Genomic DNA, 16,374 nt, shown 5'->3' on the forward strand with positions numbered 1-16,374 from the left:
GCATTGCTTTGGTTGTTATTTACTGGGTTTTTATGACACGTTTCCTATAGGCACACGTTCTGAACAAGTTCAGATCGATGGTGAGAACAGAGTGCTGGAGAGACATCAAGTCTTACAAAGAGCCTTTATTGTATGCCAGCCCATGAGATTTGAGAAACGGGACCATTTAATTCTTTACAAAAGTTTCCACAGATGACTTTTTGGCGTACACACCCAAGTACCAACGTGGAAAAAATCAGTGTGTTTCCTTACACAGATGCTTATGTTACATCCTCATCCCTTCACTTCCAGAATAGGCAGCACTCACAGAACGCGTCGCTCGTTTGCTGCTTGTACTTTGCTAAAACACATAACAAAACTGAAATGAAGGGCTTAAAAGGACTCTGGGTGCCTCAAAATGTTTTATTTTGCAACAATTCCATACATCTGAAGCTGTTTCTCTCCGGTTATCCAGGAATATGGATTTCTCCCCCGTAACGAATAGGCTCAGTCCCACCATTTAATGGGAGAAAATGTGGCGTGGAAACCATGGAACGTGCCAGGTACTGAAGAAAGTGAATTCCAAGAACAACCAAAGATCCAATTCTGGTGTGTGTTTTTTCCACAGATGGGACCAAAGTGAGATAAAGGAACGAGAACTACGCAGAGAGAATTGCCTGTAAATAAAACGCTTTGCCGACGTGTGCGTAAGGCATCGAGAGGTCTTTAAGTTATCAGCCACCATGCAAAAATAGTATATTCTTTCCCAGTATACATTCATCTTGTAGCGATGTATTTACAGATAGGTCACCAGTTTGTGCTTCTGACGCGTGGAAAATAACAAATCCTTTAGCTTGTTTTGTCCCGGGAGATTGGAAAAGTCAGATTGTTCTGTTCTGTGCAAGGATTCATAACCGTGGCAGAAATGACACTGGATTTTGCTGATGCTGATATATCCGTAGTAACAGTGATGACAGATTGCAGGACAGGACTTCATCCATACCGAACAGCTCTCACCTGGCTGTGTGAGCCGTGTCAGCCTGCAGGCGTGCCTGTTCTGCACATCTCTTGCCAGCCTGGCATTGAGACTGTCTCACGGTTCCTGCTCACACTTTAGTGTGTCTTTTCTGTGCAATATATTGAGCAAAGGACATACAAAATATATAACTAAGCAATTTGCTCTTCCTGGAAGAAGTATTTTATTCTGACTTTCATCTATGATCACCAGAGGCAGCGTTCCAGCGATCCGACAGGCATAGCACCAGGCCCAGGAAGAACCTCCCGTTTTGGATACATAAAAGAACACAATAGATCAGGCTGCAGCACACATAGCCTTTGGGGAAGGGGCTGTAAAACTACCCAGTCACACGTGGTTCCTCAAAGCAAGCATGTTTTTGCACAGATCCCACCTGCAGCAGCAGCAGAGCTGTGCCAATTTCAGTGGGCTTCTCTTGTCACATTTACTCGGTTGCAGAGTTAATGCCCCAACGACACTGAGTAGTTACATACAGTCATCTTTAAGCCATCAAGAACAGCGCTGTTTACAGAGAAGCATAGCATGCATTTCCATCTATGCAATAGCAATGAGTCCCAACTCTTTCAATAAGAAAGCATTAGAAATGAGTGTTGACATTGGTTATCGTGAGAGAAGAACAAACTGATTTAGTGGACAACCCCGGGGTTTTTCCCTGCTGCTCACAAGCAGTGCAGCGATTGGAGAGAGCTCAAAGCAAAACAAACACTGCTGCGAGGTGGGGAGAAGCCTTTCTGCCTGGCTCATGCCTTCCTCATGTACTCACAGCAACTTTTAATCTCATAATATTTGGTATGCTTATGGAGAGTCATCTGCGGAGCAATATCTGATGGCATGAGAAAGTAACAGAGGCAGCTGTTGGTTTATTCACACAGCTTGTCGCAAGTTCTGAAGATATTCACACTTCAGGATTGAATTTCCCCCAGATTCCTCCCCAAATTTTGCATCATCCTACAGTTCATGCGGTAGAAACAGGTCAGGAGAAAATAGCTTTCCTGTACTTACTTAAATGACAGATATTTGCTGTTATTCAAAAAAGAGGAGAGGAAATGGTGCCAGGTCCTTCATTGTGCTGAAGCATCTGTATGTGATGACTGCTTTTGGGCTCCACAGATGGGATGAGCTGCACTCCTCCAGGATGAGACTCCTGCATGACCTGCCCTAAAGAGCCAGACTGCCTCTGGTACTGCACACCCCACGCTCAGACTCCCCAGGGGCTCTCTTGCTGTGTACAGTGATGAGAAATGAAGGTCCAACACCATCAGGTCACAGCAGCGATTTTTCTTACTTGCTTTCAACAGATATGAATCATTAGGTCGGAATCTGATGAAGAATCAGGCACAGATGGGATTCAGACCAACCCTCCCACGTTTGATACATCAAATCGCCTCGTTCTGTGCGTGACTGATTATGCTAACAATTTCCTTTTTCTTTGTTCTGAAATTACTGCCATAAATCAGCCTATGTGTAAAACTAACCCATTAATTCAATTTATTTAATTTTTAAAGCGTGCAATGGGATTTCAGAGGGGAAAAGAGAGAGACGTTGGATTAATAATTTATCTTTTAGTTTCAAGAGTCTACAGTGGCTTCCAGTCTAAGAGAGAATCGTAGAATGGCCTGGGTTGAAAAGGCCCACAGTGCTCATCCAGCTCCAACCTCCTGCTGTGTGCAGGTCACCAACCAGCAGCCCAGGCTGCCCAGAGCCACATCCAGCCTGGCCTTGAATGCCTGTAGGGATGGGGCATCCACAGCCTCCTTGGGCAGCCTGTGCCAGTGCCTCACCACCCTCTGGGTGAAAAACGTGTGCCTTTGCTGCCCTAGCAAGAGAGGTCTAGCAGACAGAGCCCCATGGTGCTGGTGCAGCACACAGCAGCTGGTAATGCACAGAGATGGATGTAGGGCCAGGTTCAGCGGTCCCAGTGCTCACACTCCCTGATCTCATGGCTTCTCACTGCTTTGCACTGTGCTTTTGTTGGCAGTTTGCTCTCCAGCCTCCATTTCTGGCCCCTTCCAATGGCTCCTCGTGGATCCCGTATTTCCTTCCAAAACTTGCTGCTTATTGCAGAGAGGTCAAGGCAGGTGATAAGTGGATCCAAGCCTCTGCACGTGGAAGTGCTTCCTAGCACCCACATCCAATGCATTTCCCCACAGCATTTTGGGGCCAGAATTGTCCTCATGGCCACATGGAGCAACATTTCCTCCTCTTCTCCATCATGGCTGCATCCCACGCCAGCTGTTCTCCAGACAAGACCCACATTGCCCAGCTCTGCTCACACCACGTGCTCCAAAATGGAACCAGCCCAACCAGGCTGCAAAGTAATAAAGCAACGACCAGACACAGGTGACTCTCATGCAGGCCTTGCTTTGCTGTGCTGCAGCATCCCTGGGGCACTGAGCTGCCTGAAATGGCCGTGCAGGAGGTGCTGGGCTCAGCTGGAAGGGGCTGGGGGTTCCTGCCCTGCAGCACTGCCAACACGTTGTTGGGATCCCAAGCAGCGGTTGTCCATTAGGTGTCACACACTGAGAGGCCTGCTGAGAACAAGTACCAGGAGATTTGTTCTTGTTTCCATTCTGGCTGTTAGGTTGTTAGTGATTCAGTCAAACTGATGGAATTTACATCCTGGAAAATATAAAATCTATCACAATATACAAACCGATATCCAGCTTAGAGTTACAGATCACAGAACACAGGCTTTCACCATCAGTCGCCGATAGCTTGAGGTAGACCACAGTACTGATTTATCCACAATTTCAGTCTCTGACGTGTAGGTTATTTACAATCAAATATCAACAGACATATCTGAAACTTTCTCCAGTTTAGTCTTGAAATGCTCATAGTTATTAATAAGTTTCCGTAATTTCCTCAGTCATGGATTGAAATTGCTGTATATTTTGTGGCAATTTAGCATAATTCTTGATGGTGCCCTGCTGTGTCCATAGAATAAAACTGATATCAAACCCGATGAAAAACAGAAGGAAAAGGGAAATGGTGGTTAGTGGTGAAATCCTAAAACAAGAAAAGGCTCAGACGCAAGATTCAGATGCTCATCCGCTTCAGCTGTGTCATTCTGGCTCTGTACTGTCGAGCATTATCCTAATATTGCTACAAAGTCCGTTACTCGGAAGGTTCTTCCCGTGGTTTCAGATGGAGATGCTGGAATATAGCTCTTGTATCTGTTTTTTGAAGTAATCTCTCAGTTCTGGTCTCTTAGCCTTTAACGTCGGTGTCAACAAACCGTTCTGTACTGAGAACATGTCGGAGTGGATGTAAATGGCTTTGACCTGGAATGAGGAAAGGGACACATCTGTAGCAGAGACCTCAGTCACTATGCATGACTCTAGGTGTGCACGTGGACCTCTATTTCTGCATGAAACCAAAGGTGGTGAAGACCACAGCAGGAGCAAACCAGACATGACCACGGGTAAATGTGCACTGCAAACTGTTGCTTTTCATTTCTGAACTCGATTCTTTTTAATATAGGTTCATTTTCATGCATAATGGGGAAATGAAGAATAGCAAGCCTCTGCTTCACTCAGATGTGGGGAATTGTTCACTGGAGCTACCACCCAGAAACAGACTGCATGAGAGGAAAGATGAGAGTAAAAGCCCCTTGCTAGCTATACGTAATGATTGGGAAGTTCATTATTTTAAGAGAAATAAGTATTTTATATTATGAAAACTGTTTTTAATGTGCTTTTAGAGCTCTGTACTTCATTACTGATTTCAGATCTCTCCCCCTGAGGTGCTTATATGCACAAGCGACAGAAAAGGACCAGTGCATGGGCTGGAAATAAGACAGCAGCTTGCCCTATGTTGGTTATGAGAGGGGCAGTTTGAGCCCCAGTTCCTTGCAGTGCCTTCAAGGAGGGAGCCACTTTTCAAAGCATCCATCTTGAACCCTGATATCAGACTGCAGACGTCACCCGCACCCCACGAGGACATGCAATATACTGAATGCTAACAAATCCCCACTCAGTGTAGGCAGACCAAGGCCAAAGTGGCCACAATTAATTGTTTCATTTACCTGCTCAAAGGAATGAAGCCCGCTCTCCTTCCCTAACCGTACCATGTCTTCCATTATTGCTTTCTGCAGTTCCTGGGTTAAAACACACACATCCACCATGAAATACCACAAACCTTACACACAATTAACATCACTGTTCATCATGAACACACACATGTCAGAGATAAGTTCAAGCTCCCTGTGGACAGTTCATAGTTAGCAATTATTCTAACGAAGAAAGGCACAAATGCTAACGGTACAGGAGGTCATGCTAACACTTTAGGACAGGCACAACACTGAGTGCTGCTGGTTCAACCATCACTCTGACCTCAGTGAGCAGGTGGTCCTTGCCCAGAGAAGGGACATCACCCCACCTCAGCACAGTGACTGCAGAGCAGGTGCAACAACCAACCTTATTTCTACACAGCTCCTCATACGTTCCATCAAACCCTCTCTTCTTTGCCCAGCCTGGCATCACTTCGGCATCTGGCACCACGATTCCCACCAGGAAGGCCTGCAGAGAGAGCAGAAGGGTCAGACAAAGGCTTAATGCTCTGCACCAAATTCACTGTCAGGCTGATGGGATTTTATCACTTCTTGCCCAATTAGGTCAGGAATTCACCAACACACTGCAGCGTGTTCTGGTGGCCCTGCTGTACCTGCAGGCTGTCTCCATGGACGTAGATCTGGGCCACGGGGTCACTGCGGATGTAGATGTTCTCTATCTTCTCTGGTGCAATGTATTCTCCCTGAGCAAGTTTAAATATATGCTTTTTCCGATCGATGATTTTGAGCGTCCCATTCTGTTAGGAGAAAGAAGTGCGAGTTCCCAGAGAGGTTATTTAACCACAGCAGCTCAGCCAGTCCACTCTAAATACAACAGCTTACATGGCCAGAAAGCGCCTCACTGAACATCTGAGTTTCTTCTGCCAAAATTCAGCTTAATCTTTACTAAGGATAGATCTGCTTGGAAGGTCACATGCAGAACTCGAGTGCGTGCATGGGACAGCACAACTGACACAGGCACCACTCATCTGGATACGTACAGGTAGCCACTTCCCAATGTCTCCGGTGTGCAGCCAGCCCTCCTGGTCCAGTGCTTCACTCGTCCTCTCCTCATCTTTCAAATAACCCTTAAAAACATTTGGTCCTTTCACGCATATCTGCAAAGCAGGTCGGGATGCTATTCAGTTACATCGTTATTCTGCTGAGGTTACCAGCAAGCTAAACAGTGATTCACTGACGTATGCTGAAGGTTGATTTTGTGACTGCGACCCATGCAGGTAAAATATATTGAGCTATAATTTTTTTTAAGTTATTTTTGGAATTTTTCAAACAAAGGATTTATGAAGGAAGAAATGCAAAACCCACTGGCTTAATGTTGACTTTCATTCAGCTTGCAGTTTAAAAGCAAAAAAAAAAAGTGATTTCAATAAGTTTGATTTCTACCCAATACAGAAATGACAGCAATGGAGAAATCACAGTAATTCAGCTCCATAGCCAAACTAATTAACTCAGCCTTAGCTTTTGAAGTAATCAGGCGTGGCATTGGCTGGCAGTGCTGCCACAGCCCCTTGTTAACAAATGCTTCACTGCTCTGTTAGTGAACTGATGCTTTCTTTCCCTGAAGGCTGTATTAAATAAACTTGTGCACCTCAAAGACAAACAGTGCTTCTATAGTTACAACTTAGTCCAATGTCCACTAATAAGAGTTTTATATTAAAATGTGAGTTCCTACCTCTCCTTCTCCTTTAGAAGCAAAATAATTCAGCTCCTCCACGTCCTTCAGCCTGATTAAATTGCAGGGCAAAGGGGCTCCCACATGACCTGGCAATTAAAGTTGGCAGCTCGTTTGTCCGCTCTCTTACAAACAATAATTGGCATTTTGTTATTAGTTGCGTGGCTGCAGATACGCTTGGCCTTCCTGTAGGAATTCTGTCTGCTGAAATAATGTGGAAAAGGAAGAAAACCCATTACCTGAGGTCCAGTCCCCCGGGGTGGTGAAGGTGCAGCCCGCCGTGCACTCCGTCTGCCCATACCCCTCGTACACCTGCCAAAGGAATGGGCACCCTGAGTCAGCACACACAGCTCCTCACTGCTGCAGGGACAGCCCTGCCAGCTGATCCTGTGTGAGCAGCAGGACGGGGCATGGGGGCTTTCCCTGGCCCTGCAGAACTACGTTTCCTATGAGTCACAATGTTATGGAGAGCTGAAAACAGCGAGCAGACAAGTCCAGCAGTTTGCTTTTGAGTCTAGCAGGATGTTACTTGGCAGGAGGAAGTGGTCAGTGGGAAAAAAAGTGGTATTTTGGGGGGACATTCTGAAAATTTGCAAGTTTTTTTTTTTTAACATGTAATTTTAAGCTCTGGAACGAGGCTTTGTAATTGTCCTGGATTTCCTGGTCAGGGAGAAGAAACTCTCCAGTAAAGGTGGGGATCTGAAGTGCCATGCCTACAGGTCAGGCTTCTCACACATCTATACATAGAATAAAAGTTGTGTAATAAATGACACACGCTTAATGGCTTCAAGTTGCTGCAGGGCAAGTTCAGGTTGGCTATTAGGAACAATTTATTCTTGAAAGAGCAGTCAGGCATTGGCACAGCTGCCCAGGGAGCACGGAAGTCACCATCCCTGGAGGTGTTCCAGAACCATGGGGATGTGGCACTGAAGGCCAGTGGGCACAGTGGGGTGGGCTGGCACTGGGCCTGGGGATCTGAGAGGTCTTTTCCAACCTTAATGATTCTACAATCCTATAGTTGGACTTGATGATCTTTCAGGCCTTTTCTAACCTTAATGACTCTATGGTTTTAAGAGCTGTCTCAGCAGCTCCTGGTGCCCGAGGCCAACCCTTGTCCCCACCATGGGGACGCTGGGTGCCCACAAGCCCTGCTGCTGCCATGGATGCCCCATACGCAGTCCCAGCGCCCTGCCCTTGGCTCACCTGGCAACCCAGGGCCGCCCGCAGGAAGCCCAGGACAGTTGGAGAGGCTGGGGCAGCACCCGTCACGATCATGCGGACGCACCCACCGAGGCTCGCCTTCAGGACAGCACCAGAAAACAGAAGGAAACAGCATGGATCAGTACAGACAGCACGAATTGTGCGTGTTTCTTACACAGAGCTTGCACTGAATGGCCTCACTTCTGTTCCCTCTAGAACAGTCAGCTGTACTACGGAAATGTGAACTGACCCTGAGTCTTGCCTTAGGAACAAGACCCAGCTAAATCTTGAAAGCAGACTGTGCCCCTCCTGGGCAGAAATGATGCCCAAGGCACAGCTCTGCTCCATCGCATCCATTCCACGTCCTCTTGCAGCACTTCTGAGGTGAGGTAACCCTGGGGAAGAATCAGTCTCTTCCCCACTGCTTTTTTTCTGTGCTTGCTGGCACCTTTTTGTGAACAGGCTCCCAAGCAACCCAAAGCAATGCCACCCTTTTTTAAGGACAGATGACCCTGCACATACTTTAGGAGGCACTACAGCATTCCTGTGCTGCTTCCTGCCCACCTCCCTTCATTTCATTTTTCTCTCCGTGAAAGCAAAAAGGAACGAGCACAGAGCTACCTCTGCCCAGCCCCATGGAAGGCACTGCCAGTTCCTCTGGTTATAAATGAGGCAGCGTGTCTCCAAATAAGTTATCCAATTAAAAAATGAAGTAATCAGAGCCTCCTACAGCAGCACGGTGCCTGGAAAGCCTGGTGTAAAACCACTTTAATCTGCTTTATTACCCAGGGGATGCGTGGCACATGGCAGTGCACCTCTTATTAAATCAAGATTCACATTTGCATTTTGCTCTACTGGCTTTTGCTCGCTCTTGCTTTCCTTCAGAAAACATCAGCTTTGAGTTTGCCTGAGTGAAACCCAACCCTGAGAGCAATCATTGTCTGTGAAGGATCTGCAGAGCATTGAAGTCTCTTCTGTCCCTTATTCCTCTTCTCTCCTAATGACTCCCACCCAGAACCCCACGCCCTCTGTGCTGCCAAGCCCATTGGGCCAGATTGGTGTGCCGAGCATAGATACAAATAGAAAAGCAGCAGAAGTAAATGCAATGACAAACTGTGCTCCGTTTCCTTTTCCTATTCGGTTTTTCAGTCTCCCATTCACTGGTGAGCAGCAATTGGCTGCAGTATGGTGGTCAGACAGGCGGACTGTGCCGACTTCAGGGAGCACAGGTTGCTACAAGAAGAAACGACAGTTCTCTGACCTTAGAGTCGCTTTTTAAACCCCATACCTGTATTTTGTTGAAGAAGAGCCTGTCCCACAGGCTGTCGTTTCTGATGATGCCGTTTCGAACCTCAGCCTTTTTCCGCCTGGCGGCGAACTCCAGCACCCAGCGCTTCAGGGAGGTGTCTGCCTGGCTGAAGATCTGCAGCAGGGAGAGCAGAGCGGGTCGGGTGAGCCTGGGGAGGATCTGGGGCCCACAACTCCGGCCATCAACCCAATGCACAGCCTGCTGCCAAATCACAGCCCTCAGTGCCACCAACAGCACTGCACACCTATAGCTGTGCGGCTCAGCTGGGGCACAGGGATGGCAGCAACGCAGCTGAATGATTATGCCTCAGTGCAGAAAGGGTGCAAAGCAGGAGGGAGAAAGAAGGAATTTTTTGGATATAATCTGGAGGAGGGGACAGAATCCTCATCATAGCAAAAAGCAAAGCCACGAGGCTCACCTTGTCGTACATCCTGTTCAGCAGGCGCGGCACAACAGGGAAGATGGTGGGACGCAGCGCCTTCATGTCATCAGACAGCAGGCGGATGTCGCCTTGGAAGAAGCCAATTCGCCCTCCGTGGCAATACACTACAGACTGATGGAGAGGAAAACGACCAAGTCAGACCTCTTTGCTTTTAACCCCTGGTGCAGAGCATCCCTCCTACGCACAGAAATGCCTCCCCCGATATTTCGCTCTCCAGTATGGCAACAATGGTGATTTGAAAAGATCTATCCACACAAAGGTTAGTTTTGCACGGATGGTTGTTGGCATTTTCAGAACTGGGAACTCAGCATCCACCAAATTTGCCACTTTCTGGAAGAACGAGGAGCTGCTGCCAGGGGAAAAGCCTGGAGTTGGGCTCTGCACGCTGCGAAACGTGCTGATGGTTTTTAGATGTTAATACTTTAGTTTTGTTTAAGCATAACGGTACAGACTACGTTAGCAATACGGTGCCTGATCCTGTGTCCCAGAAACTCCTCTTCAGAGACGCTTTGATTGCCTGGAAAGTACAGCTCCAGAAGCTTCAGAAATAAGCTTGCATTTGTTTTGGAAGGATGTTTTTGGAAAACAAACGGGCTGCTTTGCATCAGGTGAGGGAAGAGCTGACGTGCAGCAGAGCTGTGATGTGCCAGCAGCAGGGCAGCCAGCAGCCACCTCGCTGGAGCTGGAATTGCACCACTGTGCCATCACTGCAGGCTCACTGAGAACTGCAAATGGTGACCTCTGTGGGTACCTTCCAATGGGGCAGTTCTACTCTGAAGTCTAAAATTCTATTCTGAAGCACTTCTTGCTCTAAAGAACATATCTATACAACTTCAACTGCAAGCCCCAGGAGTTACTGATGTGGGCTAAAACTGGGGAGCACAGTGTTTGTCACTTGGAATAATCTGGGGGATGATTTTAAGCTCTTTAGAAAATTCTTTGCGTGAAGGAGTGCTTTCAGCAGGAGTTTAACCTGAGCATTCCTCATACCGCGTGCTTTGGAGCTGCTCCTATCAGCACAGCAGCAATGAGATTATTCAAAAGATTCTCTATTCCTGCCCAGGCAGATGATTTTGTAATTATTATGTCCTCATTAGCAGCAAAGTGCTTTGCCTGAGCAGCACTGGCACACTGACCCACGTGCCTGCTAGGGTTCGACTGACAAGCAAGGATACGCTGGGTTGTAATTCTCCAAATCTTTCATGGGCTTTCAGTTCCAATTTGCAAGTGCTTTAACAGGGCTGAGTGCTTTATTTCTGGCACACTCCTAAGAAGGGGAGGCCTGTGCCTGGCTGTCCATCCAGTTTCATTGTCATCAGCACTGGGAAGGTGTTGGGCTGCAGCTGATCCCAGACCTACTCCTCGTGCACTGAATCACTTCTTAGCTCCCACATTTCCAGGCTGGGAGAGCACTTTATCACAAATCATCACCTTGTTTCCCAGAAGGGATGTATGAGCCCTCTCTGCATGCTGCCGTGAGCTGCTATGTGCAGGGGATGCAGCCCATGCCCAGAGCATGATGCCCAGTGCTGTGCTGGCTCAGCTCCCTGCTGAGTTCTGCATATTTCTGCATCAGAAGGATTTGAGCTGATGAAAATAACGGTGCAGAACTGCCTTTGCTCTCGTTATTGCTATCCCCCGAGCATGACCCGGCGCCCTTGAGGAGTGCAGGTGTTTTAGTGCTACGCGGTGTCGGTGGGTATTTAGTATTTTATTCATTTTATTTCTTTCGGTGTGGAAAAAAAAGAAAAGGCTATTTCCACTGCCGCCAGGACCTTACCTGTACCATTCGCTCAAACATGTGTGCTAAAGGCAAATAGGAAATGTGAACATCCTCACAAGTAGGAGACCACTGACTCTGGAAGAAAGCAGAAGGGGCCCCACGAGGCCACGTCAGTTGGGGCAGGAGCTTACCTGGATCACTCTCTCAAACATGTGAGCCAGAGGCAGGAAGGAGATGAGCACATCGTCCTGTCTCGGAAAGATCACTTTCTGCAGGTGGAGGGCATGGGAGACAGAAAGGAAAGAAACACTGACAGGAAGACAACAAGAGAGTCATAAAACGGTAAAAAGAAAAACGGCACCAAGAGGAACAAAAGGGGAAAGATCATCGAGAGAGGAAGGGAGCAGCGCACGAGGTGAAGCGTTAGGGCCACAGCAGTGATGGAGCTGCGTTAGTGGGAGGAGAACAGAGCACGGAGATGGACACAGAGCGCAGTGTGGGCACAATCACAGCTCACGGTTATTGCTTTCCCTTTGGTTAAGCTTTGATTTGGGTCGGGGGACGTGGCATCACTTAGCTTACAGAAATTAATGATTGCTGTTATAGTGTTTCCTCATTGTTTTCTGGATTAAAATGGGATTTTCAGTGCATTAGCACTGCCCCAAAGACAGGCGCACTGAGGAAAGAAAGGCAACAAACGATGCAAAAAATTGAGTGACCAATGTCATTGCTTTGCACCAAGAACCTTACTTGGTTCATGCCTTTCTGCCTGCATGGTCAGGGGTACAGCTCACCATAACGCTGTGGATTAGGAAAACGGACAGCTTGATGACCCACCAGCTTGCACCAAGGCCAGAAACCAATGCAAAGTGAATGCAGCAGTGGTGCCCCCTGACATTGGCAGATACACCCCAGTCTACCTCTATGGCTGTACCAGAACCGCTGCTCCATGGTGGAGGAAATGTGCTCCCTGGGCACACCTCACTGAGGTTCAGCTGCGTGTGCACAGGGAGCCCAAACGTGGGCCTTTCCAGCATCCCACTTTGGATTGTGTCCACCTGAACTAAGCCAGTTGGGCCTGCAGCTCTATTTATACATTAGTTGTAATGGGCTCTGCTGACGTGAAGCCATCAGCACCACCAGCCATGCTGCTTTGTTGTGCTGCTTTAAATGCCCACACACGAAATGATTTGTTTTTAAATGGAACCAAGGTGCTGCCATTTAATGGCATCGCAGCCACTGCGGCTAAACAAATTAAATGAAAGCAGTGCCTTGGCAGTTGAGAGCAACCTTATAATAAAGGTCTATGTTAACTTTATAAAGATAATAATCTGCTTGGGAAAGTGACTGAACTAAGCCAAAGTGGCACAAAAGTGTGCAAGCAGTGATCTGTGTGCCCCTCACTCCAGGTGCTCACACGTTGCTGGCAGATGCCAAGTGCTTGGCATTTTGCTGGGTCTGTGCTGCACTCACAGCTCGCCCTGCAGTGCCCCAGGACAGAGCACACTCAGCAGCCTGACACCTCAACCCGACACCTTTGGGATTAACACAAGCATCTGCTGTCAGCAAGAACTGAGCCCACAGCCCTGGGTTGCACCGCATTCCCCTGAGGTGCTCCCTTCCAAAATAAACTCTGCTGCCCTTTGGAAGCAGCTTCGAGGCATCGGCAGCCACTTGTGCACCCTGCACCCCTGGGGCAGCTCAGCCCTATGGCATGAGCCTGGCAGCAACCTGCAGGTGGACAAAACTGCAGGGTTAGGGAACTGAGAGCACAGTACTGCACACAACAACCCCAGGGCAAACAAGGGCTGTGCTGCAATAAATGGGGCATCCCACATGCATGCTATGGCTTCACAGAACCATCTGTTTGCTACCAACAGAGATTCTTATATTCAGTAAGTACAAGCTGCATGCAATTCTTAATATTATACTAGAGCAAGTCTGCTTCCTGTACTGCTTCAAAACAAAAGTTGCATGAAATATAATATACACGCATTTGGCCAGTGCTGCAGTACAAAACCAAGATATACGGTAACATAAATGAAATTAACCATTCTGATCTTAAAAAATCATATGCTTCCATAGGTGTATATATATAGATATTATATGTGTAGAAAGCCCTGTTTAAAGACACTGCACAGGCATCCCCAGCAGCAGACACTGCTCAGCCCTGCAGGCTCTGCTTCCTCTCCTCACCCCACACCAGTCCATGGGGACAGCACTGCTCCATGGCAGCACCCCATGCCTCACAGAGCCCAGACTGGGAATTGGCCTTCAGGTAAGAGAAACGTGGCTCTCATCAACAGCCCCCCATCTCCAGCCCCTGCAGAAGCCCAACCCCACACACGTGAGTTTCCCAACCGCGGTATTCACCTCTGTCACTTTCAAAAAGCCTGAAAAGTCAGCCACCACGTTCCCATGTGTCAGCATAGCACCTTTGGGGTTTCCTGCAAAGAAGAACAGAGGGAGAGCTTAAAAGATGAGACAGTGGTTAATTTCCACTTCATTTCATGCTGGCACAGGTTGCCCAAGGAGGCTGTGGATGCCCCATCCCTGCAGGCATTCAAGGCCAGGCTGGATGTGGCTCTGGGCAGCCTGGGCTGCTGGTTGGTGACCCTGCACACAGCAGGGGGTTGCAACCAGATGAGTATTGTGGTCCTTTTCAATCCAGGCCATTCTATGGTTCTACAATTCCAAAAGCTTAAAACTGAGCAAACCAACAGGAAATTGTCCAAATAATATTGTTAAATTATATTAAAACATTTAATTCTCACATCATGCATTAGCATCCACCAAAGGCATTTATTGCAATACTCAAAATAAAATAAAATGATCCCGTAGGCTCAGCACCACACGCATCTTTCCATCAGTGACCCTGAGCAGTGGTTTCCACCAGGAACAGAGCAGCTGGAATTGTGGATGGCCCTCAAACAGAGCCACCAGAGTGTGTGCCAAGAGCTCGGGCTGCACAGAGCACAGGGCTCCATGCAAAGTGCCCTGCCACCTCCTGTCCCAGCCACTTTGCATCACCCCCAAAGGGTCCATTGCAGAAAAGAGCTGCTGGGAAGGATGCAAGCATCTCTGCTGTGCTGAGCCGTGTGCCCTCACCCAGCTCTCCTATAGGCAAATAAAGGCCCAAACCAAAGTAATAATTATTGCACACATTTATTGCACTAGAACAGGACATTTTGAATACAGCTTATTTTTACCACAAAATTTGCTCTCAGTGTTCCAAGTGCCTTTGGGTTATTTGGTCCCAAATCCTTACAGATGGCCATGGGGGCTGTTGGGATCTCACACATATCCCTCCTTGGTGCTGGCCTCTGCAGATGCTGCTCTGAGGCTCATGTTTTCACAGCCAGCTGCACACCTGGGTCCTGCCCTCAGGAAAACTCCACAAACCAACGCCAGCTGCAAACACATGCCAGCAGCCCAGGCGTTGCTTCTCTGTAGCTGTGTCTGCCCAAGCAGGTTTGCTCAGCCTTGGCGACTGCACAAACAGCTGTGCTCCCCAGCATTGCATAAGCATCTCCATATCCACGGGTGCTCAGGGGGCACTCTGGGAGATTCCTCAGATGCTGAGACCTCAGACTTCATCAGAAGAAATCCAGTTCAGAGTGAAGCTGTTTGGGCTGGGGGTACCTGTCTCCATTTGTGCTTAGTTCCTCCTGTTGCTACAACCACCAGCCCAGCAGGAGGAGCGTTCCCTGCTGGGAGTCCTTTCCCAGAGTTACCACTTGTAGAGGAATAGCTCTAGAAGCTCTAGGAATGGCAAAGCTAATTCTTCTTAAAACCCTGTGCCACGCTGTGACTCTGTTCTGCTTTGAATTTCCTCATACAGAGGCACTTCTTCCATCCCATGGTGGAAACGCAGTGCAGCAATCCCATTTTGATAATGGCGGGTGTGGGAGCTTCTCCTTATCTCAGCGCCAGGCTGATGGAGCAATCCACAACAAAGCAGCCTTGCTATGTGGCTCTTCCCACCAGCACCTCCAGCAGTGTCACAGCTGTGTGACCCATGAATGGGAGTGGAGGCATCGCTGGGCTGCTGAGCAGCTCCAGGAAGGGATTCTGATCCAACCAGGAGCAGGGGAGTCCTCACGGGGGCAGCAGGCTGTGGTGTGAGAGCAGCCAGCATGCACAACTGTAATGTGATGTTTCATCTGCGTGCTTTGGTCCATCTGTGAGCGCTGCTGATTTCTCAGCAATGCATGGAACGTTTGTCTCGAGCTTGGAGATCTCAGCCTCTCCTTTGTCCCCATGGAGGCGCACAGACAGCTGGCCCTGGCAGAGAAAAACAAGTGTTCAAATCCATTTCAAATCCATTTCTGGTTGTTAGGTCTGTTTTTTTGATAAACTGCTAAAGTCACTTCCAACTTTACAATTTCCATGTTACAAACTTAAGAGCAATGATTGCTTTTATGTCACAGAACTAGAACTGAAAAGCCTCAGAACTGGAAAAGCCCATGGGAAGTTGTTTCTCGGGAGGAAACTCTCAATCTGGTCATTAGAAATACCCAAACGTGGGCTACCCAGAGCCAGCCCTTCTGCCTTCAGAACCAGAAATCTCTGCACTGGGTGGGAGAAAGACAACCAGTCTGTGACCATGTTTGCAGATAAATAAACAAACTCATTTTCCAATGGAAATAAAGCCTAACTTTGCAATGAAAACCCCAGTACAAGAGGTGCCACTGCCTGGCACAGCCCTCCCCAGGCTCAGCCCCTCATGCTGCAGTTCCAACACTGCTCCTTTCAGCTCCACACTGAGCTGAGTGCTCCCAAACTCACACATCTGCAAACTCCTTTTAGAGTTAGAAATGATGCAAGAAAGCACAACTGAACACAGCCTTTGGATACCACCCGAGCAGCAAAGGGTTGTCAGTACTTAAAGCTGCTTACCTGTCTGCAGTGTATGTCATCTTCTCATGCTGGATGATGCTCCTG

The 16,374-nt window shown here is 48.0% G+C and overlaps 1 protein-coding gene across 2 annotated transcripts in view; it reads right to left on the bottom strand.

Moving 5' to 3' along the window:
- Positions 1–382: 382 nt before the first annotated feature.
- ACSL6 (acyl-CoA synthetase long chain family member 6) overlaps positions 383–16,374 on the bottom strand; it is a 41,042-nt gene continuing 25,050 nt past the window's right edge. For both annotated transcript variants that reach the window (XM_048960274.1, XM_048960275.1), the window contains 12 exons: positions 13,804–13,877; positions 11,622–11,699; positions 9,684–9,818; positions 9,245–9,379; positions 7,960–8,055; positions 6,996–7,068; positions 6,757–6,845; positions 6,065–6,181; positions 5,678–5,821; positions 5,431–5,532; positions 5,040–5,111; positions 383–4,296 (listed from right to left, as the gene is read on the bottom strand). In XM_048960274.1, coding sequence (XP_048816231.1) covers positions 4,156–4,296; positions 5,040–5,111; positions 5,431–5,532; positions 5,678–5,821; positions 6,065–6,181; positions 6,757–6,845; positions 6,996–7,068; positions 7,960–8,055; positions 9,245–9,379; positions 9,684–9,818; positions 11,622–11,699; positions 13,804–13,877 — 1,256 coding nt within the window. In that variant the 3' untranslated portion in view covers positions 383–4,155. The remainder of the gene's footprint in view (positions 4,297–5,039; positions 5,112–5,430; positions 5,533–5,677; positions 5,822–6,064; positions 6,182–6,756; positions 6,846–6,995; positions 7,069–7,959; positions 8,056–9,244; positions 9,380–9,683; positions 9,819–11,621; positions 11,700–13,803; positions 13,878–16,374) is intronic.

This window comes from Lagopus muta, chromosome 14 (assembly GCF_023343835.1).
Source record: "Lagopus muta isolate bLagMut1 chromosome 14, bLagMut1 primary, whole genome shotgun sequence".
In the NCBI taxonomy this organism is placed as follows: Eukaryota; Metazoa; Chordata; class Aves; order Galliformes; family Phasianidae; genus Lagopus; species Lagopus muta.